Source organism: Geotrypetes seraphini, chromosome 2 (genome assembly GCF_902459505.1).
Source record: "Geotrypetes seraphini chromosome 2, aGeoSer1.1, whole genome shotgun sequence".
Classification (NCBI taxonomy): domain Eukaryota; kingdom Metazoa; phylum Chordata; class Amphibia; order Gymnophiona; family Dermophiidae; genus Geotrypetes; species Geotrypetes seraphini.
In genome coordinates this window covers 136,544,950-136,570,462 of record NC_047085.1, presented here as the reverse complement: position 1 = coordinate 136,570,462, position 25,513 = coordinate 136,544,950, and the positions used below count along the sequence as shown (strand labels likewise).

At 41.5% G+C, this 25,513-nt stretch overlaps 1 protein-coding gene across 7 annotated transcripts in view; it reads left to right on the top strand.

Annotated features, from left to right (window-relative positions):
* TAF4B (TATA-box binding protein associated factor 4b) overlaps positions 1-25,513 on the top strand; it is a 152,872-nt gene that overhangs the window by 20,061 nt on the left and 107,298 nt on the right. For 6 of the 7 annotated variants that reach the window (XM_033929769.1, XM_033929770.1, XM_033929771.1 and 3 more), the window contains 3 exons: positions 2,021-2,110; positions 17,061-17,306; positions 20,626-20,761. In XM_033929769.1, the coding sequence (XP_033785660.1) occupies positions 2,021-2,110; positions 17,061-17,306; positions 20,626-20,761 (472 nt within the window). The remainder of the gene's footprint in view (positions 1-2,020; positions 2,111-17,060; positions 17,307-20,625; positions 20,762-25,513) is intronic. The other variant, XM_033929766.1, reaches the window with a different exon arrangement.

Genomic DNA, 25,513 nt, shown 5'->3' with positions numbered 1-25,513 from the left:
ATTTTGGGTTATTCTTCCCAATGTGCATCACTTTGCTTTTGTCCACATTAAACTTCATCTGCTATTTGGAAGCCCAGTCTTCCAATTTCCTGTGGTCTGTGTGTGGTTTTTCATAGTCTTCATGCATTTTAACAACTTTGAACAGTTTAGTGTTATCTGCAAACTTAATCGCATCACTCATCATTCCAATTTCCAAATCATTTCTAAATAAGTTAAATAGCACTGGTCCCAGTATGAATCCCAGTATGAACTCCACTATATACCCATCTCCATTGAGAAAAATGGCTTTTTAACCCTACCCTCTGTTTGATAACCAATTCCTAATCCACAACTGAACATTGCCTCCTATCCCATCACTTTTTAATTTTTTAGGAACCTCTCATGAGGAACTTTGTCAAAAACTTTCTGAAAGTCTAGATACACTACTTCAGTGTTTCTCAACTCTGTCCTAGAGTACCCCCTTGCCAGTCAGGTTTTCAGGCTATTCACATTGAATTTGCATAAACTTGATTTGCATACACTGCCTCATTATTCACAAATTTCTTTCTTGCATATTCATTGTGGTTTTCTTGAAAACCTGACTGGCAAGGGGGTACTTCAGGACCGAGTTGAGAAACACTGCACTACATCAACCGGCTCGCCTTTATCAAGTTTCAAGTTTATTAAGTATTTGATTAATCGCTTACTCAACTATCTAAGCGATGAACAAATCATTCAATTTACAGATAATACAGGGGTTATAAAAGACAGATGGACACTGAACAAAACATATTAAATTAACGACCAACAGAATAAACAGAAAAGGGAAAGGCAGGGTAATGAAATACAATAATAATGATAGAAAGAAGAACGATTATGGTAAAAAACAATAGGAGGGAAATAAAAGAAGTAGCCTTATGAAAATAAGCAAAAATAGGCTAGGACTCCTAAATATCATAAGCGTCTTTGAAAAGAAAGCTCTTAAGTTTACTTTTAAATTTATCTAAGTTCTTTTCTTCTCATGTTTATTCACACCTTCAAAGAAGTCAAGCAAATTGGTGAGTAAGACCTCCCTTGGCTGAATCCATGCTGACCCTGTCCCATTAAATCATGTTTGTCTACGTGTTCCACAATTTTATTTTTTACAATTGTTTCCTCTATTTTGCCTAGCACTGAAGTCAGGCTTACCAGTCTGTAATTTCCCGGATCTCCCCTCGAACCCTTTTTAAAAATCAGCATAACATTGGCCACCCTCCGATCTTCAAGTAATACAGATTATTTTAGTTACAGGTTACAGATCACTAACAGCAGATCAGCAGTTTCATGTTTAAGTTCTTTCAGTATCCTGGGATTTATACCATCCAGTCCAGGTGATTTATCACTCTTTAACTTGTCAATTTGGCTTAGTGCATCTTCTAGGTTCACTGAGATTTCTTTCAGTTCCTCTGCATCATCACCCTTGAAAACCATTTCTACTTTAGATAGATCTTTTATATCTTCTCCCCTAAAGACTGAAGCAAATAATTCATTCAGTCTCTCCACTATAGTAATATTTTAAGCTAAAGGCCAAGGTGCTGGTGGTGTCCACTTCTAAAGTTAATTATTAAACCATTAAAAATTAACAAAATCAATGAGTCTCACTATATGCACAAAGACAATATCATCTCTGATATAAAAACATAGCAATCAACAAAGTATTGCCTTCATAGATTTGAAAGTCAATCCTGAGCTTGTGCAGAAATTTACAAAAAGGTGCTAGATATTTAATAGCGCTGTAGACAAAGCAGTGCCTTGTAGAACACACCTACTGTTAGTCAATATCCAAACCTTCTGGGTTCTATTAGTTAGAACGACACTCCAAAGCTGCCAACTGAGTTATTTGATGTTGATCCAGAACTTAAATAGCTATTAAAATTAAGCACTACAGAAGTGGTATGTTAGCTTTTTCATTTTGATGAAGAATGCTTGCTGCTTTATGAGTCATGTGGAGCAAAGATTTGTTAATGTTTTTCTTCTTTCTTACATTTTCTTCCTTCTTAAGGAGGGAAAAATTGAACCAGAAGAGTTTACAAAAAAATTATACACTGAACTGAAGTCTTCACCACAGCCCTATCTGGTCCCTTTTCTGAAGGTAATGTCTATATGGAAGATTTTTTTGTATACAGTATAATCTCGCTATAACAGACTTCAAGGGACCTGGAAAAATAGTCCATTATATCCAGAGTCTATTATATCCAGAATTGCATTTTTTAAAAACTTTATTTAGGTCAACTTGAAACAATGAACAACAGTCACTGCACAAGCATATCAGCAACATCAATAACTAAACTCAGCAAAACATTGGTATGGCACGAAATGATTGCAAAACCAGAACACTAAAAGATGTTCTAAAGCAGTGGTTCCCAGCCCTGTCCTGGAGGACCACCAGGCCAGTCGGGTTTTCGGGATAGCCCTAATGAATATGCATGGAGCAGATTTGCATGCCTGTCACCTCCATTATATGCAAATCTCTCTCATGCATATTCATTAAGGCTATCCCAAAAACCCGATTGGCCTGGTGGTCCTCCAGGACAGGGTTGGGAACCACTGTTCTAAAGCATTATGTCGTACTGTACTGGAAAGAAAAATACTCTGTCATTTTCTTCTGGGCTGCATTTTGATACTATATCACCAGCATACCACGCGCCTTGTAGGCGATGCCTGTATGTCTGTTATAGCCGAACAAAACTACAGCTAAAAGCAGCTCTGGGGACCAAATTGGTTGTCTGTTATATCCGAAAGTCCGTTATATGCGAGTCCGCTATATGCGATAATTTTCTGTATGTTTATAAAGGCGCACAGCCAGGACCAGCTGACCTCGTCCGCTATAGGTGAGGTTCCGTTATAAGCGAGTCTGTTATAACGAGATTATACAGTAGTTATTTTGAGTTGGGAATTCAAACTAGAAAACAGCTCTGTTCTGAATTTATCTTTAGGGTGGAGAACTGTAAAAGGGTAAAGGGGATGAAACTTGATATGCTGCGTTACAATCAAAGCAGTTTACATATTTTAGACAGGTACTTATTTTGTACCTGGGACAATAAAGTGTGGAGTGACATACCCAGAGCCACAAGGAGCTGCAGTGTGTATCAAACTCACAGCCTCAAGGTGTTGAGGCAGTTGCATAAGAACATAAGAATTGCCACTGCTGGGTCAGACCAGTGGTCCATCGCGCCCAGCAGTCCGCTCATGCAGCGGCCCCCAGGTTGATGACCTGTGCCCTAACTGAGACCAGCCTTACCTGTGTTCGTTCTGGTTCAGCAAGAACTTGTCCAACCTTGTCTTGAATCCCTGGAGCGTATTTTCCCTTATAACAGACTCCGGGAGAACATTCCAGTCCTCCACCACTCTCTGGGTGAAGAAGAACTTCCTTACGTTCATACGGAATCTATCCCCTTTTAACTTCAGAGAGTGCCCTCTCGTTCTCTCTACCTTGGAGAGGGTGAACAACCTGTCTTTATCTACTAAGTCTATTCCCTTCATTATCTTGAATGTTTCGATCATGTCTCCTCTCAGTCTCCTCTTTTCAAGGGAGAACAGGCCCAACTTCTCTAATCTCTCACTGTACGGCAACTCCCCCAACCTCTTAACCATTTTAGTCATTCTTCTCTGGACCCTTTCGAGTGGTACCATGTCCTTCTTCATGTATGGCGACCAGTGCTGGACGCAGTATTCATGGTTAGGACGTACCATAGCCCGGTACAGCGGCATGATAACCCTCTCCGATCTGTTCATGATCCCCTTCTTAATCATTCCTAGCATTCTGTTCACCCTTTTCGTTAGGCCACTCCAAGTGCCAGGTTGCAGTACAAGCATCATCTTTGATTTTGTCTTTCTAAATGGTTATACTGAGCAAAAAGAAAAGCCTTCAAGATGAATTGTTGTGTATTTTAATTATGTATGTGCAGTTGTTATCCACATAGATGATGGATATGTGGGTTATAAGTGTTTTAAATAAATAAATAAGGTGGTCAGTTGTCTGCCTTCTAATGAAATGTAATAAACCCTTTTGGCTTCCAGGTCCACTAAACCACTCATTTGATAGCATGTGATGTTCATTGAGTTTGTCCTATATCTGCATGACATCTGAGACTTTTACCTTCTAAAGTAGTAATACTATATTAATAAATGTTTAGGCTGTGAAGTAACACTGTACCAAAATATCTATTTTTTTTTTTTTTTAATATTTATTTATTTATTTATGAATTTCAAATATAATATCAAGCATTAAACTTGTACAGAAAAGAAATCAAGCCAAATACAATCTACAACAATCCAAAAATAAGATTGTTAGACAAGTAGATTACTAATAAATATAAAAGTTACAATGGCTTAACTTAACTCAAGTCCTCAAATTGGATCCAAATAGCGAGTGAAATAGAAGTAAACTTAAAGAATCACTGTCAAACTGAGCACAAAATACATAACTTTCTAATGAGCTTAAGATTTTCCTTTATCCAACCGGGATATAGACAAGAAAGTAGTTAATTGGCAAGGTTCAAAGAAAACATACTTATTCATTTGGTGATGAACAATACACTTGCAAGGGTGTCGCATGTAAAAAGTAGCCCCTAAAGCTTACACTCCTGGCTTAAGTAAAAGAAATTCACGCCTACGCTTCTGCGTTTCACTGATACATCGGGAAACATCTGTATTTTATGTCCAAGAAATTCTTTCTGTTTATTCTTAAAGAATAAACTCAAAATCCATGCCTTATCTGGTTGAAGAGCAGTAGATATTATTAAAGTTGCTGGGGTTGCAATTTCTTTATCTGACGTCTCCAGTAACACTGAGACATCCATTACCTCTTGAGGTACAGACCTCTGAAGTTGATTTTGACCACCTGCAGGCAAATAATATGCCTGAGACAATGGAGGTAAAAGTTTATCTGAAATTCCCAGAATTTCCTGAAAATATCTTTTGATCACTTCCCTTGGTGTCACCAAAGTGACTTTGGGAAAATTAATCAATCTCAAATTATTACTTCGTACAGTGTTCGCCAACATTTCAATTTTCCTCCTAAGGTTAATGTTATCTTTAATTATTGTCTCTTGAATCTTTTTGGAGGAAATTAAATCCTGTTCCATTTTCTAAATACTGGATTTAGAGTCACTCAATTCCTCTTTAACTTCTTTCAATTCTTTTGTATGTTCAATCAGTTTCCCTTCAAAATATTGAAAATGGGGATTAATGGCTTTTCCAAAATTAGCCACTAAATTCCAAAGTGCCTCTAGTGTAACTTCAGAGGGTTTAATAGGAGCAATGAATTGCTGGCCAGTGAAAAAGTTCTCACCCAATGTAGAAATCTCTTTCCTCTCCTCTGGCTGAAAGTTCCCCTCAGAAGCTGATAATATCACCTCTGGTTCCTTGGCTGGGCTTTCCAAATGGAGCACCCCTCCTACTGAGCCCTCAAAAGCTGGTGAACTTGCCCCAGGGGAAGGAAACTGCCCTATCTTTGGGGTTTCCTCACCCCTTGGAGAGCTTATTGTCCGGGGCTGTGGGGGTGGAGCTCAAACGTCGGGGCTCAGAGGGTCCTTGGAGGATTGCAGTGGTCTTGCCCAATCGCGGCTCCTCCTGCGGACGGCTCATCGATGCAACTGGAGCATTTTGCATACGCCGTAGGATATCCTCAATTGAACCTAGCGGGACACCTCCGGAGTGGCGGAGGCAGCAGTGGCGCTTCGGCCACATCGCTTGGGCATGTCCGGTAGGAGGGCGAAACTTCCCTCTCTACCGCGAAAAGTTTTAAGAATCTTTACTAACTCCCAGGGTGTGTTACTCAGGTAAGGCAGGGAGCAACCATCTTGGATACAGACCCCGTATCAAAATATCTCACGTTAGAACACAATTTTAGTGAAGTGCTTCTTTTTCTGTAGTTTTCCCTTTTTTTTATACAGACATACAGAGCTGTGCTGAATTATGTTTATTTGTAAATCCTCAGAATCCTTATATCAAGTAGAAAGATGCTCACTTTTTTTTCTACTGCTGGAAGTGCTGGATCTACCAACCTCAAGAACTCATGGAGCAGAGTCCATTTTATGTAATCTGCTTTTCTGTCTTCTGTTGGTGACCAGTGCTAGATTAACCGCATGGTGAGCCCTAAGCAAACATAGTAAATGATGGCAGTCGGATTTTCAGGATTTCTTCAATGAATATACATGAGATCTATTTGCATGCACTGCTTTCATTGTATGCTAATAGATCTCATGCATATTCATTGGGGAAATCCTGAAAACCCGACTGGATTGCGGCCCCCGAGGAGGGACTTTGACACCCCTGATCTAAATTAACAGACAACAAGACAAGTAGGGACTTAGGGAGTTTCTTGAGGTGCTCAGAGTGAGAGGGTTATGAGTTAAATGCATTCTCGAAGAGGTGGACTTTCACTCTGGATCTGAATAGTTCCAGGGATGCAACTTGACATTTGACTGATTCAGGCAGTTTGTTCCAAGCATAGGGCACAATCTGGAAGTAGAACAGAAGGATACATTATTAGAGAGATTTGCCTGATGAACGGAGTTCCCAGGGAGGAGTGTAGGGAGAAACGAGAGATATTGAGGAGCTAAAGAGTGAGTACACTTCTAGGTCAATAAGAGGAGTTTGAACTGTGTGTGGCAGTGGATGAGGGAGCCAGTTAAGTGACTTGAGAAGGGTGATATGAGCATAGCAACTCTGGTAAAATATAAGTCATACAGCAGCCTTCTGAATGGCTTGAAGGGGAGAAAGATGGTTACGCAGGACGACAGCAATTGTCTAGTCAAGAGATGAGGGCGTGGATAAGGGTTTTGGTAGTGTGCTCAGAGAGGAAAGGTCAGATTTTAGTGGTGATAGAGAGAAAAAAGTGACAGGTTTTGACAGTCTGTTAGATTTGCACAGAGGAGAGAGAAGAGTCAAAGATGATACCAAGGTTGCAAGCTGACAAAACATGGAGGATGAAAGTGTTATCCACTGAGATCATGAGTGGGAGAGAGGAGATGTAGGTTTGGGTGGAAGGATAAATAGATCAGTCTTGGGCCATGTTTAGTTTTAAGTGACACCTGCCAATCTAACCTAATCAGCTTTTTCGACTGGGTTACTAGACAATTGGATGCCGGAGAGTCATTGGATGTGGTATATCTAGACTTCAGTAAAGCTTTTGATAGCGTCCCACACAGAAGGTTATTGAACAAGCTGAAGTCGATAGGATTAGGGGACACTCTAACTACATGGATTGAGGATTGGCTGAGTGGTAGACTTCAGAGGGTGGTGGTAAACGGTACCCCGTCCAAAATGTCAGGCGTGATCAGTGGAGTGCCGCAGGGGTCGGTCTTGGGCCCGATTCTATTCAACCTATTCATAAGAGATATGACCCAAGGACTTAGAGGAAGGGTATCACTGTTCGCCGACGACGCCAAACTTTGCAACATAGTAGGTAAAAACACCATGCCTGATAATATGACACAGGATCTACTGCTGCTGGAACGGTGGTCAGCAACATGGCAGCTAGGCTTCAATGCTAAAAAGTGTAAGGTAATGCACCTGGGAAAGAAAAACCCGCACAGAACTTACATACTAAATGGTGAGACCTTGGCCAGGACCACGACGGAACGAGATCTAGGGGTGATCATTAGTGATAACATGAAGGTTGCAAATCAAGTGGAGAAAGCTACCTCCAAGGCAAGGCAAATGATGGGTCGTATTCGTAGAGGTTTTGTCAGCAGGAGACCTGAAGTTATGATGCCGCTGTACAGGACCATGGTGAGGCCTCACTTGGAGTACTGCGTTCAATTCTGGAGACCTCACTACCGGAAGGATGTGCAGAGAATCGAGTCGGTTCAGCGAATGGCCACAAAGATGGTCTGGGGGCTCAAAGATCTCACGTATGAAGAAAGACTGAATAAACTGAGGCTGTACTCACTTGAGGAACGAAGAGAGAGGGGTGATATGATTGAAACGTTTAAGTACATCACGGGCCGTATCGAGTCGGAAGAAGATATCTTCTACCTCATGGGACCCTCGAACACCAGGGGGCATCCGCTAAAAATCAGGGGAGGGAAGTTCCATAGCGACTCCAGAAAATACTTCTTCACTGAAAGAGTGGTGGATCATTGGAACAAACTCCCACTGCAGGTGATTGAGGCCAACAGCGTGTCGGACTTTAAGAGAAGGTGGGATATTCACAGGGGATCCCTAGGGGAGTGAAATCAGAGGGCGGGTATTTGGAGTGGGCAGACTTGGTGGGCTATAGCCCTTTTCTGCCGTCTTTTTCTATGTTTCTATGTTTCTATGCTGTCGCTTAAAACTAAACATGGCCAAGACAGATTTAGGCAGCCATGTCATACAAACAAGCTGAGACTCAGGTTTGGATTCCTGTAGCGATTTCAAGTGTAGAGAGGTAGATCTGGGAGTCATCAGCATGGAGGTGATATTTAAAACCATAGGAGGAGATCAGAGCATCAAGGGAATGAGTATAGATGAAGAAGAGAAGAGGTCCCAGGACAGAGCCCTGGGGTACTCCGATCGATAATGGGAGAGCAGTAGAGGAGGATACACCACTGAATACACTAAAGGTGTGATGTGAGAGATAGGGAGAAAATGAGGCCCTGGAATCCAAGTGAGGACAGTGTGTCAAGGAGAAGGTAGTAGTCTACAGTGTTGAAAGTGGCAGATAGATCAAGAAGGATGGGTATAGAGTAGTCACCTTTGGATCTGGCCAGGAAGAGGCCATGGAAGACTTTGGCAAGAATGGTTTCAGTAGAGTGCCGGGGCAAAAGCCTGATTGGAGTAGGTCAAGGATGGCTAGGGAACAGCATGTTCGAGTGGTTTGTAAAAGAAGGGGAGAAGGGAGATCGGTCGATAGTTTGCAAGGCAGGTAGGGTCCAATGAATTTTTTTGAGGAATCGTGTAATTGCAGCATATTTGAAGGCATCGAGAACAGATGCAGTGCAAAATATTAGATTGAGGATTTGACAGATCGAAGGGGTGACCATAGGAGAGATAGCATTGAGTAGAGGGTTAGGAATCGGATCAGAGTAGCAGGTAGTGAGTTTGGAAGAGTAGAGAAGATCATTGATTTTAGGATAGGAAGAAAAAAGGGGCAAGGGCTGAGGGAGAATTGACAGAGTGGGCAGGGGGAGGGAGGGGTGGAGGTGGCTTGATTGCGAAGTCAAGGTTAATTTTGTGGACGTTGTCAGAGAAGTAATCGGCCATAGTCTGGGGAGAAAGTGATGGAGGGGTTGGAGGCGTGGGCACTTTGAACAGAGAGTTCAGCATGGCAAAGAGACGGTGAGGGTTGGAGCCAAGAGAGTCAGGTGGGTATAGTAATCTTGTTTGGCAAGTGAAAGAGCAGACTGGAAGGAGGTCAGGAGGAATTTCAAGTGAATGAAGTCAGCATTGATGTGGGATTGAACCAGAGATGTTGAGCAGACCTAGCACAGGAGCATAAGTAGCAGATTTTGGGTTCAGCCAGGACTGGAGTTTGGCTCTCCTTACAGAACATGGGATGAGGCAGCAAGGATATCTAAGAGGAGAGAGTGGTATTATAGGAGGAGACATATTTGTTTACTTACTGGTACAGTATAGTGGTGGAGAGGAGGGGTGAAACAGCGGTAGAGAGAGTGGAGGGATCAATAGCCTGAAGATTCCTAAACGAATTGGTGGAGATGGGGGGGGGGGGGTGGCGGTGGCAGGTTGTGAAAGTTATTAGATGGTGGTCAGAGAGTGGAAGAACTGTGATGCAGAAACTTGTGATAGAGCAGTTAGAGGAGAGGTCAAGATCAAGGCAGTGGCAATTCTGGTGGGTAGGGACAATGGAACATAGTTGAAGATTGAATAAGCATAGGAGTTGGAGGAGTCATCAGCGTGAAAGTTAAAATCACCAAGAATGAGGGAAGAAGAGGAAGGCTTAAGAAGGAGAGCCAGGAGTCATAGTCTATGAGAAAGGAAGAAAGGGGCTTATCAAGGGGTAGAGGAGCAAATAGATATAATGGACTTCTAAGGAAGAAAAGCAGTTTGATTGAGGTAGAAGATGGGGTTGAAATTTACAAGAGGGTGAGAGTAGCAGCCCAGTACCACCTCCACGACCAGTTGAGTGAGGCATATGGGAGAAAAGGTAACCTCCATGACATAGGGGAGCAGCTGAGGCAGAGTCATTGGGGTTGATTTAGGCCTTGGTTAGTGCAAGTGGGTAGAAGGATTGAGAGATCATAGATGTAGGTAAGCTTATTGGAGGTTAGAACGGGCATTTCACAGAGTACATGAGAAGGGGAAGGTAAGAGAAGGGGAAACAGAAATAAGACTGGTGACATTGTGGTGTGATCCTCATGAGTAGGGTGAGAATTGATTGGGAGGACCAGGATTGAGATTGATGTCTCCAGTGGAGAGCAAGAGAAGGAGCAGGAAAATATGGATGGGAATAGGGAAGGTATGGGGGTCTGCAACAGTGTTGGTGAAATTAGGTCTTTTGTTGGGAACTTTGGGACAACAAATGAGCAATAAGAAGCTGAATCGAAATGAAGTCTCAGATTTAAGATAAGTCCTGTTTTGGTCACCTGTTCAGCAATTTTCATTTTTAAACCCTAGTTGTAGGGCATGGGAGGGTTTTTTGGCCTATGATAGTATTAAACAGCAGCTGAAGTGGAAAGAATGATAAATGCTGCTATGTTAAATTTAAGGTTTTTTCTCCCTTGTATTAGTTTTAAATGTAGTGCCTTTCAGTGATCACGATTAAACAACTCATAATTTTTATTTGACTTATCTACTTTCAGTTTATCCTTTGAGAGTTCGATATGATACATTTATTTTAAAAAAGGTGTTCACTCCTCCTTATTTTAATGGTGCATGCCATGATAATACCAAGTCTGGATTATTGTAATGCACTTTACAGTGGTTTGACTAGAAAGGGATTGCACCAGTTTCAATTGATTCAGAATGCAGCTGAAGGTTGTAAGTGAAGGGACTATATCGCACCATTTTTTGCAAAATCTTTACCAGCTACTGGTACAATACAGGGCTAAATTTTTAAAAAGACTGATCTTCAAGGCCCTTAAAGGAAATGGTCTAGAATACTTGAAGAAGAGTATCTCCTTCTACACACCTCCAAGGTTACTATGTATCCCTTTCCAAAAAATATCATGCAATGTGATACCCACCAGCAAGCCTTCTCCAGAATAGCCCCCAACACACATAAGAACATAAGAATTGTCGCTGCTGGGTCAGACCAGTGGTCCATCATGCCCAGCAGTCCGCTCATGTGGCGGCCCCCAGGTCAAAGTCCAGTGCTCTAAATGAGTCCAGCCTCACCTGCGTACGTTTCAGTTTAGCAGGAACTTGTCCAACTTTGTCTTGAATCCCTGGAGGGTGTTTTCCCCTATAACAGACTCTGGAAGAGCATTCCAGTATTCTACCACTCTCTGGGTGAAGAAGAACTTCCTTACATTTGTACAGAATTTATCCCCTTTCAACTTTAGAGAGTGCCCTCTCGTTCTCACAACCTTGGAGAGAGTGAACAATCTGTCTTTATCTGCTAAGTCTATTCCCTTCAGTATTTTGAATGTTTCGATTATGTCCCCTCTTTTCAAGGGAGAAGAGGCCCAGTTTCTCCAATCTCTCACTGTACGATAACTCCTCCAGCCCCTTAACCATTTTAGTCGCACTTCTCTGGACCCTTTCGAGTAGTACCGTGTCCTTCTTCATGTATGGCGACCAGTGCTGGACGCAGTACTCCAGGTGAGGGCACACCATGGCCCGGTACAGTGGCATGATAACCTTCTCCGATCTGTTCATGATCCCCTTCTTAATCATTCCTAGCATTCTGTTCGCCCTATTCGCCGATGATGCGCATTGCATGGACAACTTCATCGACTTGTCAATCAGAACTCCCAAGTCTCTTTCCTGGGAGGTCTCTCCAAGTACAGCCCCGGACATCCTGTATTCATGCATGAGAGTTTTGATACCGACATGCATCACTTTACACTTATCCACGTTGAACCTCATTTGCCATGTCGATGCCCATTTCTCAAGCTTGATTGTCACATTGCAGATCTTCACAATCCCCCTATGTCTCTGGAATACATTAAAGGCTTTGCTTATCACAAGACTCTCTCTCTCAAGCCTCTAATGGAAGAATTAACTTACTGTAGCAAAACATGCTTATCCACTCCTACCGTAGCTGAGATAATATTCAAGACCCCTTCTTACTTCATGTACAACTTTTTAAAATTAGTCCCCTTATTTTCTAACTCCTGTTACTCTGTCTTATCTATCTATATGTTCTATCTTTGCTTATACCTATGCTATTTAATTACAATTATTTAATACTGACTCACAATTATTTAATACTGACTCTTTGAAAATACTCATCCATTCTCTCGTTATATCGAAATTAGATTATTGCAACGCATTGTTTAAGGGTATAGCACAAAAGGAAATCAAACGTTTACAGATCATACAAAATACAGCTATCAGACTTATCTCAAAAGCTAATAAATTTGATCATATAACTCCTCTTCTTAAGGAAGCCCATTGGCTCCCAGTGGCCCACAGAATAATTTACAAACTCTGCTTACTTACATTTAAATCCCTTCTATTTAAAACTCCGGCTTTTATTCATAAATTATTAATCCCTTATTCTTCTAATAGAACTTTAAGATCAGATGAACAGCACTTATTAACAATTCCCTCGCTAAAAATAATCAATACGCGTCGGCAGTATATCTTCTCAGTCACAGCTCCCCAAACCTGGAATTCTCTCCCCAATTATCTACGTGAAGAACTCAACTTAGAAAAATTTAAAAGTAAACTAAAAACTTTCTTATTTAACGACGCCTTTGTTATTTAATACTATTTGGTCTCATTTAATATATTTTTTACAAGTCTTGGAACCAATTCTACTCTCTTTTCTATAACATTTTCTCAATTATCCCCTCTCTTATCCCATCCATATGTGTTTTCCTTTATATGTTTCCCATTCTGCTCAAATATATTGTAATTTTCCCCCCTACTTATCCTAATGTTTCCAGTTTATCTCGTAACTGTCCATGTCTCGTTTGTTTTTAATTATTTTTAAAACTTCTTTTATATTGTAATTTTAATCATGTGTAAATCGCTTTGAAACCGATAAAGCGATCAATCAAATATATATTAAACTTGAAACTTGAAACTATTATAATGTTTTATTGTGTATCATGATCACGTTGTCATGCAGCATACTTGAGGTGACCATACGTCCTGTTTTCAACGGGACAGTCCCGTTTTCGGACCGACTGTCCCGTTGTCCCGACCCACCGCTTCGGGACACCGAAATGTCCCGTTTTCAGGGACAGTGTCTCGAAGCTGTGCACGGGGACACCAGAACGGGCGATCACTTTCCCTCCCTGCAGTGCCGATTCAAACCCTGGGCCGCCGCCGCTGCTTCTTGCCTTCTTCCCGACATCAATTTTGACATCAGAGAGGAAGTTCCGGGCCAGTCAATCACTGCCTGGCTGGCCCGAACTTCCTCTCCGACGTCAAAATTGACGTTGGGAAGAAGGCAAGAAGCAGCGGCGGCCCTGGGTTTGAATCGGCGCAGCAGGGAGGCAGACTGGCAAGCAGTGGCTGTGGACGGACAGACGGGCGAGCAGGGGGTTTGAATCCACAGGAGGGTGGTTGAATCGCAGGGCCGGGGGGGTTGAAACAGGCACTGGAGGGAAGGAAGGAGGTAGGCAGGCAGGCTGGCTTCAGGGGAGGGACAAAGGCAAGGGAAGACATGGGAAGGAGGCACTGGGGGCACTAGGAACACGGGAAGGTGGCACTGGGGGCACTAGGGACACGGGAAGGAGGCACTGGGGGCACAGGAAGGAGGCACTGGGGCCACTATGGACACGGGAAGGAGGCACTGGGGCCACTATGGACACGGGAAGGAGGCACTGGGGGCACTAAGGACATAGGAAGGAAGGAAGGAGGGAGGAAATAGAAAGGGACAATTGTTGGGCCTGAGTGCAGAAAGAAAGAAATGAAAGAAAGGATTCACAGTCAGAAGGAAACACAACCAGAGACTCATGAAATCACCAGACAGCAAAGGTAGGAAAAATGATTTTATTTTCAATTTAGTGATCAAAACGTGTCAGTTTTGAGAATTTATATCTGTTGTCTATATTTTGCACTATATTTGTCTATTTTTCTATAGTTACTGAGGTGACATTGCATATTTTAAAGTCATTTGCCTTGACATCTTTGAAAACCCCCTAAATATAAATGATAATTAACATTTTCTCTGCGTATAGTGTGCTTTGTAGTTTTTTTAATTTGTAGGTTACCATTATGAATTAATATGAAGATATTATGTGTACATGAAAAATGAATGGAAGAAATTGGGGGCGGGGCTAGGGCGGGATTGGGGGCGGGACTGACAATTAATAGAATTCCCCTTTTGATGAAAAAAATAAATGGTCACGTTAAGCATACTATGCCATACCTTGTATTGCTATTTGTATGTTTTCAAACAGCTGTAATTGTCTATTGCCAGTGGCGCACAGTGAGGGCTGTCAGGATTCAGTGAATCCTCAGCTCTACAGTCCTGCTTTTTAATTTTTTTTTGCTTACTTTTTGCTTGATGCAGTTTGATTTGTTGAGTAGGTAGCCTGCTCAACCAGTCAAACTGTATCAAACAAAAAGTAAACAACCATAAAAGCAGGGCTCTTGTGCTGGAGATTCTCAGAACCCTGCTGAAGGCCCTAACAGTACTGAACTGAATTTGATTGTCTGAGCAGCATCTGCCTGTTGCCTTCTCAACCAATAAAATTCAGAGCAGTGTCCTCAGGGCCTTTAGTGGGTGGGGCAAATCCCCTGAAAGCCCTGACCGCACGCCACAGTCTATTTCCTATGTTTGATTATTGTTGCTTGAGTGAATTTCTTCAAAAAATAAATACTAATAAATAATTTCAGTTCTGAAAGACTATTAAAGGCATTTTTAAAACTCTTAAGATGTCCAAAAAAATGGCACTTGGAGACATCCTGGCGATTAGGATTTCCAAGTGCTGATTTTTGAAATCATCTTTTTGGACATTTTGCAAGTCATTCTACCTGCAGTGTGCCCAAGAGTAAAAGGGGGCGGGATTAGACTTTGATGTCTTGTGGCGATAATCAAACTTTTCCCAGGATGTCCTAGACAGAACTTCGACATTCTAAGCTACACTTGTAAAACATGTCTAGCTTAGAATGTCGAAGTTCTGTCTAGGACATCCTGGGAAAAGTTTGATTATCGCCACAAGACATCAAAGTCTAATCCCGCCCCCTTTTACTCTTGGGCACACTGCAGGTAGAATGACTTGCAAAATGTCCAAAAAGATGATTTCAAAAATCAGCACTTGGAAATCCTAATCGCCAGGATGTCTCCAAGTGCCATTTTTTTGGACATCTTAAGAGTTTTAAAAATGCCTTTAATAGTCTTTCAGAACTGAAATTATTTATTAGTATTTATTTTTTGAAGAAATTCACTCAAGCAACAATAATCAAACATAGGAAATAGACTGTGGCGTGCGGTCAGGGCTTTCAGGGGATTTGCCCCACCCACTAAAGGCCCTGAGGACACTGCTCTGAATTTTATTGGTTGAGAAGGCAACAGGCAGATGCTGCTCAGACAATCAAATTCAGTTCAGTACTGTTAGGGCCTTCAGCAGGGTTCTGAGAATCTCCAGCACAAGAGCCCTGCTTTTATGGTTGTTTACTTTTTGTTTGATACAGTTTGACTGGTTGAGCAGGCTACCTACTCAACAAATCAAACTGCATCAAGCAAAAAGTAAGCAAAAAAAAATTAAAAAGCAGGACTGTAGAGCTGAGGATTCACTGAATCCTGACAGCCCTCACTGTGCGCCACTGGCAATAGACAATTACAGCTGTTTGAAAACATACAAATAGCAATACAAGGTATGGCATAGTATGCTTAACGTGACCATTTATTTTTTTCATCAAAAGGGGAATTCTATTAATTGTCAGTCCCGCCCCCAATCCCGCCCTAGCCCCACCCCCAATTTCTTCCATTCATTTCTTCCATAAGTGCCAAAAAGGGTCCCAAACTGACCAGATGACCACTGGACGGATTAAGTAATGATCCCCCACACTCCCCCAGTGGTCACTGTCCCGCTCCCACCCTCTAAAAATCTGAATGAAATGGTACATATTAGTCTCTAGAACAGCAGCATCTGGTATGGGAAAGCTGACTAGAGCATCACACAGATGTCATAAGTAGCCTGGTGAGTGGGCTTGTGAACCATAGAAAGGAGGAACAAGGCCCATAAGCCACTCTTAACCACTACATTTATGGTGGAAAGTGTGAGGCCACCAAACCCTAGTATACTGCCATATAGGTGCCACCTGCAGCCATAAGGGCTATTGAGGTGGTAGACAGGTAGGTATAGTAGGTTTGGGGGAAGTTTTTGAGGGCTCACCATATACTAGAAAGGGGTTATAGTGAGATGTACTTCTGGCACCCTTTATGTGAAGTTCACAGCAGCATCACCTAAGGTGCCCCACTGCTCTATTGGTATGTCTATGTGGCCAGACCATTACAATACTGACCCCTCCCACATCCAAATAGTCTGGATTAGGAAGTTTTGAACTTGAATAGTTTTGTGGTCAAAAATGGTGAATAAAGTTGGATGTCTTAAGGGTTGGACGTCCTGTCGGCCAAGATGTCTAAGTAGAAGATTAAAAATAAATAAATAAATAAAAAAATTTGGACATCTTGCAGTGTTGCCAGTTACTCCATTTCTGTATATTCCATCTGTGCGGGGGAAACCTTGGGGAGGTGTTGCTTTTGTTTCTGCTTTCCATTTGTAATGGACTGACTTCTGTCTTTCTGACGTTTATTGTTATGCCCTGTTGGGAGGTGTATTTTTCACTGTTAATAAACATACGTTTCAAAAAAAAAAAAAAAAAAAAAGAAAATGTCTGTTTCTCCACCTCCGACTTTGTACATCTTGCAGGAAATGTCCAAAGTCAGACGTCCTATTGAACATGGCCCTCCACATAAATTTTTCTTTTCTAGCTGCCATCTTTTCCTTGCTATTTTTTTTTTTTCACTCCAGAAAAGTGTGCCCTCCTTGCGCCAGCTAATGCCAGATTCCCTGAGTTTTATTCAGCAGTGTCTTCAACAGCAGCCGCAGACTGTGGGAGCCAGCACTAATTCTACCTGTCTGGTCACACCAAAGCCATCTCTTCAGCCTGTAAAACAAAGCAGTGGGGCAACGCCTATCACACTGAAACTTCACCAACCTTGCTCTGTCCCTATCCAGCCAAACAGCATGCCACAGGCAGTCAAAGTGAAGCAGCTGGTAAGCTGTGTATCTAGTTTTTATTAACATTTGACATTTCCTTTTCTCAATACAATAATCCAAAGGTTTAGAAGCAGAAGCTGTTAAAATGGTTTAAATGATAGTGGTGTTTTGTAAAACTGTGCCCATAGGTGGAATCTAATCTCTAATGGCCTTTCTTCTATTGTAAAAAAAAAACAGAAGCTTATTTTAAGAAAACTTGTCTAGCTGAAAATTGTGAGCCCTTTTAGAGCGCACAATCCAACAAAGAGTCAAAAAAGGAGGATGGTCATTAAGAAACACATGACGAAATGGTGACAATGAAACACTAGTATGTTTTTCCAATAAATCATCCTATCTGCATAAGAACATAAGACTAGTCATACTGGGTCAGACCATTGGTCCATCTAGCCCAGTATCCTATTTCTACAGTGGCTAGTCCAGGTTACAAGTGTAGGAATGCTCCACAATAAACATACATGCAATCTTAGAGTCGAGAGTTCTAGTCTTCTAAATTTTCTCTTCATTTTGCCTCTTCCCTCCACTGGAGTTCCTTTCTACCCTAACTCTTGTTAACCGTGTCGAGCTTTACGAATGTAGAGATGATGCGGTATACAAACCTAAGGTTTAGATTAGATTAGAGAGGAGACGCTCCAAATGAATGGTGTCTCCCTCTTTTTATTGAGAATCATATCTCCATTAATTACTTAGTTAATGCTCTACAAGGTTATAATTTCATAATGCATTTACAGTGAGGATTAAACCATTGTTTATCTATATCATATGTCTCAAAGCTACTATCTCACGTGACATATGAATACATAATAACAGTTACAATAAAGTGAATTCCAATGTGTACATTTCTGATTTGTCTCAAATCTTATTATAGCATGTGACAGTCCAAAGGTTATAATGCATACTCCTTAAGCTCTTAAGTCAATGCCTGCTCAGGCAAAGTCTGATTGTTGCCCATATAAGGGATGCTTAAACAAGATAAGAGAAAAAGGGTAAATGTATGTCAGGTTAATATGTGGCCAGAGTCAGGGATGCCTCAGCCTTCTGCTCAAGGTGCAACCCTTGTCCTTGCTTAGAATGTATATGTGGCAGGAGGGAGAGGGAGAGGAAATGAGAAACAGGGCCTCAGAACCAAACCCAGGCCTGGATCCACACACAGGGCCTAGGTCGGTGTGCCGACCTGGCCTGCGCTCAGAACCCCGCCAGTGCGGACCCCGCCAGTGTTCTGATGCCCTGGATCAGAACTTATCAGATCTCCATCCCTACATACAAGTAGCTGGCAAAACCCCAACTAGTAGCAACATTCCATGCTACCAATCCCAGGGCAAGCATTGGCTTTCCTCATGTCTGTCTCAGTAGCAGACTATGGACTTTTCCACATCTTTTGGCAACGCATTCCAGAACTTATATATTCTCTGAATGAAAAGATTATTTCCTCCTATTGGCTTTACAAGTATTTACCTGTAACTTCGAGTGTCACCTAGGGCTCCTTTTACTAAGCTGCGTTAGCGTTTTTCTACTTTTCACTTCTCTATTACCCTCCAGGTACTTTAGTTAGATTGTGAGCCTTCGGGACAGTAAGGGAATTTTTCAAGTACCTTTCTTATTTCTAATCTTAATGTATATTTTCTATAAATCGCTTAGAACCTAACGGATGTAGCGGTATATAAGAAATAAATTACATTACATTAAATAAATAAATTTTAGCACGCTACATGGCTAGAACTAACGCCAGCTCAATGCTGGCGTTAGTGTCTAGCGTTTGCGACAATTTAGCGCGTTAATGCCCTAACGCGGCTTAGTAAAAGGAGCCCCTAGTCTTTGTAATTATTGGTGGAGTAAAAAAATCAGTTCACTTGTACCTGTTCTAAACTATTCATGATTTTGCAGACTTCAATCATATCTCCCCTCAGCCATCTCTTTTCCAAGCTGAAGAGTCTTAACCTCTTTAGTCGTTCCTTATACGATAGGAGTTCATCCCTTTTATCATCTTGGTCACTCTTCTTTGAACCTTTTCTAATTCTGCTATATCTTTTTTTGAAATATGGTGACCAGAACTGACCATCTAAATCTTAAGGGAGCATCTAAATCTGGTGTGTCTCATTGTCATCTTTTCATTGTGTTTCCTGTTGTTCACCTTTTTAGAACACAGCATTTTTAGGTTTGGATTCAGTTTGGGTATGGATTTAGAATTTAACTCTTCATCTTTCCAGCTCAAGGTGAGATGTTAAGGTACCTGCTCCTGATCTTCACAGTGCATCAAACAGGTTCTTTACCACGTGGATCAATGAATATCTAAGTGCTAATTCTTAAGCATGGCAAAGAACCTATTTGATGCACTCTGAAGATACAACTACATAGAAATTTATATAGTTTGTTTAATTTAGCTTGTCTTTATGAGAATTTTGTTTTAACTATAGAGGAGAAAATATAGGATGTACATTTGTTGTTTGCGAGAGATTGAAAAGTGCAACCAAGAAGGTTAATTGCTGATAAAATGGCCTTTTTTTATTTGGCATTCAGGGAAACTGTTTTAATGATGCAGGAAAAAATATGATCCATATGACCCAAAGATGGGATATGTTTGTGTCGTCAATAAATATGATTATTACAGTTTATATTATTTTGATGTGATCTGCCCTTACACCAATGTGTACTTTGTAACTGTTATCATGGTCTAAAATCTTCCTCAGCTCTAAAGTCTTTGGTTTGTACATGGCAGTGATGTCAAGAGAACCTGAGTGAACTGCATTAGAACAAATGTAAATAAATAAATGCATTTGTAAGTCACAGCATTATAATGATTTGGGCAAGGGTATGATGGTATATATAAATCCATCAATCCAAAAGAGAGAGGGATTCGAATACAGACCTGCAAGAGGCATGAAAAGAAGTACAAAGGTCCTTCAAGTTCCAAACAACCAAATTTCTAAAAATAAAAAACAACTAGGCAAATGAAACCAGGATAAAGGCTGGTTTTTTTATTTTTATTGATTTCTCATGAGGATTGTATTGAACAACTCCTGACGCAGGTAAGTATGCCGAAACACGGCCTGTATCGAGTCCATCACAAAATAGAAATTTGGTTCTTCAGAAGCACAAGGCCCTTTATGCTTCTTTTCATGCTTCTTTACTGGTATATATAAATCTAAACACACTGCTGGGTTTTCTTGTCATACTGGATGAAAAGTCCTTTTAAAATCTCGGGACTCATGGGTGGTTGCAGGAAGCTCTGTGTGCATACTTCAAGCATTTCTGATTGATGGAAGTTGTTTCCATCCAGAGTCTGCTTCTATTCATACTATATGGGATACAATGTCTGTAGGTGATTCAGCAGCCTGCAGGAGTAGTTGGAAAGCAAGTGGTTGGTCTTCCTCCGACCACCACCCTGATCGTCAGTAAGCCGGGAGAAAGCAGAATGCTCTTGAACACAATAATTCAAGCCAAGCAATTCCCAGCAGGTAGGAGGAGTGACATTCACCTGTGCTTTGGTGGGTTGGGGCTAGGAGTGAAACACACTGTTGTATGCAACTAAGGGGCAATTCTATAACTTGGCATCAAGATGGCACAACAAAGGGGGGGCTTATTGCCTATTCTATAATGGCACTTGGGCATGCTTAGGCCATTATAAAATACTATCGTAAAGTCACTTTGATGTGCCAGAGTTTAAGTGCATCCACTTGTGAAAAGTCAGTGTCTGGTGTATGTTGGCATCCCTAAGTGCACCATGCAACATGTGCTACTGCTGTGCCCATGTATACACTCTTATGGCCATATCCCCATTTGGGTTGCATACTATGGGATTTAGGGCCCCTTTTACAAATCCGCAGTTGTGAGGCTGCGGTACTAAACGCACTGAAGCCCATTCAATTCCTGTGGGCTTCAGTGCATTTTCCCCTTCAGCATTGTTGCCTTGGCTTTTATAAAATACCCCCTTAGTGTTAAAGCTTACAACCAGATGCATGTCCAAATCCTAATTGGTGCCAGTAAAATCAATATTTGGTTGTTAGCATTAAATTATTGAGGGTTAACACAGCTCATTGGCCAATTAAGTTCCATGCGCATCTCAAGAACACACCCAAATTTGGACACAATATACAGAATATGGGGGAACATGTGCATCCATGCCAATTGGTGCCTCTGACACACACAAGTGCCAGCATTCCATAAATTGGGTAGGCACCAAGTTATAGAACGAGGGGGATAGATTTTTGGGTTAGAATCATTTATTCAGAGAAGTGGACAATGAATTCAGTTTGCATTACTGAATTCATTGTCCAGCTTTGTCTCCATTTTCTTCTCTAAAACAAGGTTTCAGCAGTTGCTTTTCTTAAAATATACACATGCGGCTATTTTAAAGCTGGCCAGGTGTAATTTCAACAGTTAGGGCTGGCTTAAGGCATAAAATAGGCAAGTCACTGGCTCAAAGCACCAACGCTCAAGGTTGTTGAAAGTCAGCCTCACTGACTTACCTTTCATAATGATGAGAGCGTATTCTTGGCTTATGCAAAAATTTGGCCCTGGAGGCTACAATCTCTTGAGCTAGCTCTGTTTACTGCTGCCCAGTTAAAATTCAGTTCTTAGTCTTCTTGACCCTTATCTATGTAGTCCAGCAATGAAAACATCCTGTTGATTCAAAGAAGCGTTAACCCAAACAGATTTCAGCAGCCTTGTTAGAAAATCAGGGTGTTTTTTTTTTTAAATGGAGAAATAGAAACTTTTTCCCTGCTTGTAGTTGAAGATGGGGATAGTGAGCTCTGGTCCTTGGATGTTGCAGACTTGTCCTGTTTTCAAAATAGCCAAGAGAGTGTGTGGCGCAGTGGTTAAAGCTACAACCTCAGCACCCTGGGGTTGTGGGTTCAAACCCAGGCTGCTCCTGTCCTTGTGACCCTAGGCAAGTCACTTAATTGCCCCAGGTACATTAGAAAGATTGTGAGACAGGGAAAAATGCTTGAGAACCTGAATAAATCCATGTAAATCGTTCTGAGCTCCCTTGGGAGAAAGGTATATAAAACTGAATGAATAAATAAATAAATACTAGAGTTTGAGGTTTTGTAATAATACATAGAAACATAGAAATAGACGGCAGATAAGGGCCACGGCCCATCAAGTCTGCCCACTCCAGTGACCCTCCCTATCTATCTTTGCGGATAGATCCCACATGTCTATCCCATCTGGCCTTAAAATCTGGCATTCTGATGGCCTCAATAACCTGAAGTGGAAGACTATTCCAGCGATCAACCACCCTTTCAGTGAAGAAGAACTTCCTAGTGTCACTGTGCAGTTTCCCGCCCTTGATTTTCCACGAATGCCCCCTTGTTGCCGCGGGACCCTTGAAGAAGAAGATGTCTTCTTCCACCTCGATGTGGCCCGTGAGATACTTGAATGTCTCTATCATATCTCCCCTATCTCGACGTTCCTCGAGTGAGTAGAGCTGCAATTTCCCTAACCGCTCCTCGTACGGGAGCTCCTTGAGTCCTGAGACCATCCTGGTGGCCATTCTCTGGACCGATTCCAGTCTCAGCACATCCTTGCGGTAATGGGGCCTCCAGAATTGCACACAGTACTCCAGGTGTGGTCTCACCATGGATCTATACAGTGGCATAATGACTTCAGATTTACGGCTGACGAAACTCCTGTGTATGCAAACTCCTGTGTATGCTTTGGATGATGTGCTTGGTGGTCAAGTAAATATTTAATTTTAAAAAAATCCAAGCCCACCTGCACATGAGCTTAGTTCTTTCTCCAGTTCATGCTGATATGTGGTATGAATATTTAGTAGGGAAACCCTGAAAGCCAGGCCTTTTTGTGGTACGTGAAGACTGGCATTTACTATCTGACTTCAGCTGTGTTAATTTCTGGGTGAATTTTGTATAACTGCATATGGCAGATTTAGTGTAGAATTCCCTTCTGTACAGAATTTTTCACTGGGCCCAAGGAAGCATATTTGAGTTGGGGGGCAGGCTTTCTTCCCCAAGCTCAAATACTGAGCCCTCTTTGTGGCTTCTCCCTTGCTATTAGTTGAAAGGGCTGAGAGCTGCTGAGCAACCCACTTTCTGGACTAACTTTCATGTTGGGACCTATTGGCTTTTAGACACTTCCATGGTTCATGTTATCATAGTCTCCTTTTTTAAAGTTAAGTGCTGTTGTATTAGATTTACTGTGTAAATTTATTCCAGGGATTATATCAAATCTGATCATGTTATAATCACTGTTATCAAATGGTCCTAGCACTATTACCTCCCTCATCAATTCATGTGCTCCACCAAGAACTAGATCTAGAATTGCTTCACCTCTTGTTGGTTCCTGAGCCAGCTGCTCCATAAATCAATCCTTGATTTCATCAAGGAATTTTATCTCCATAGCATGCCCCGATAATACATTTACCCAGTCAATATCAGGGTAGTTGAAATCATCCATTATTACTGAGTTGCCGTTTGTTACCCTCCCTAATTATTGTTCTAATGTGTCCCTAGTTCCCTGAAGTATTGAAGGCAGACAGATGCTATTGAAGGGATGGGGAGAGATGATCATTGCCCCAAGATGTCGCAGGTTTTTATGTATTAGCAGTGTTCTCCCCAGAAATTTTTTCTAGCCAGGTGGCATGAAAAAGTAGCCGGGTGGGGCAGGATGGAGAAATTTGGTAGTGGGGAAAATTAAATGTGCAATATTTTTATTAGTTCATTGTTATTAATTATTTTTCAATGCTCAATATGACTATTTTTTAAGGTTTGACACTTAGGCAGTGTTCCAGAAGCATTTAAGCCACCCTTGAAAAAAAAAAAAAAGTAATGTGGATCCTCTTATTCCGAATAACTACTGGCCAGTATCAAACCTTCCATTTCTTTCAAAACTACCATACTTGAGAGAGTGATATTCAACCAACTTCAAACTCATGTTGAATCAGTTAATGCTTTGCATCCTCAGTAATCTGGTTTTTGTTTAAGACATAGCACAGAGACAGTAGTTCCTGCCTTAGGGCTCCTTATACAAAGCTGCAATAGCAATTCTGCCACAGCAAATGCACTGAAGCCCATAGGAATTGGACGGACTTTGGTGCATTTGCCATGGGAGAATCGCTACTGTGGCTTTGTAAAGGGGGTCTTTACTGAGTGAACTCCATAGTCACCTAGACCAGTGTTTCTCAACTTCTTCAAGCCAAGTACTCCCTAAGTCTAACAAATACCAACCAAGTACCCCAGCCCAAGCTTAACCCCACCCCCATTATAATAGTACTAATTGTAATGCAATTTATTCTATTAATTTTTCATGTACACACAATATCTTATTAATTCATAATGGTAACCACAAAATTTTTTTTAAAAAACCACAAAGCACATTATATGCAGAGAAAGTGTTAATTATCATTCATATTTGTTTTATTTTTCAAAGAGGTCAAGGCAGATGACTGTAAAATATGCATTGTAACCTCAGTAACAACTATAGAAAAACAGACAAATATAGTGCAAAATATAGATAGCAAATTATAAATTCTCAAAACTGACACATTTTGATCACTAAATTGAAAATAAAATCATTTTTCCTACTTTATAGTCAGGTGATTTAATTAGTTTCTAGTTGGATTTCCTTCTGACTGCATCCAGTATTTTTTTTTTCTTTCTGCCTCCTACATGCTTCTTCTCCTCCAGACCTCATTCCCTTCCCCAACCAACATCTCTCTCTGCCCCTCCATGAGTCCAACTTTTCTTCCTCTCTTCTCAACCCCTATTGGCAACATATTTCCCCCTCTCTCCCTCCTCTGTTATGATCTTGAATCTCTCTGTTCTTCCTCAGGGTCTCTCCCCCTCTGTCTCTTCTATCTGCACCTCCCATAGTCCAGCATCTGCATCCTATCTTTCTCCTTTGGTCCAGGCCCCCTCTCTCTCTTTTTCTTCTGTTTACAACCCTTACCCCCCCCACCTCCCGAGGTCTAGCATTTGTTCTCCTTTTTTCCAGGTCTTTCTCTACCTCTCTCTCTCTTCTTCCTTCCTCCCTCCCTGGCCAAGAATCTTTCCATCTCTCTGCAGTCTTTTTCTCTCTCCCCTCTATATACCCCCAAGTCTAACATCTCCCCCTCTCTTCTGCCTCCCCTTTGTTTCAGGTTTCTCCCTCTATCTTCCTTCTGTTAACATTTCAAGTCCTCCCAGGTCTTTCTGTCTCTCTCACTCTTTTTGTCTTCCCCCCTCCCCAGGACCTGGCATCTCTTTCCCCTC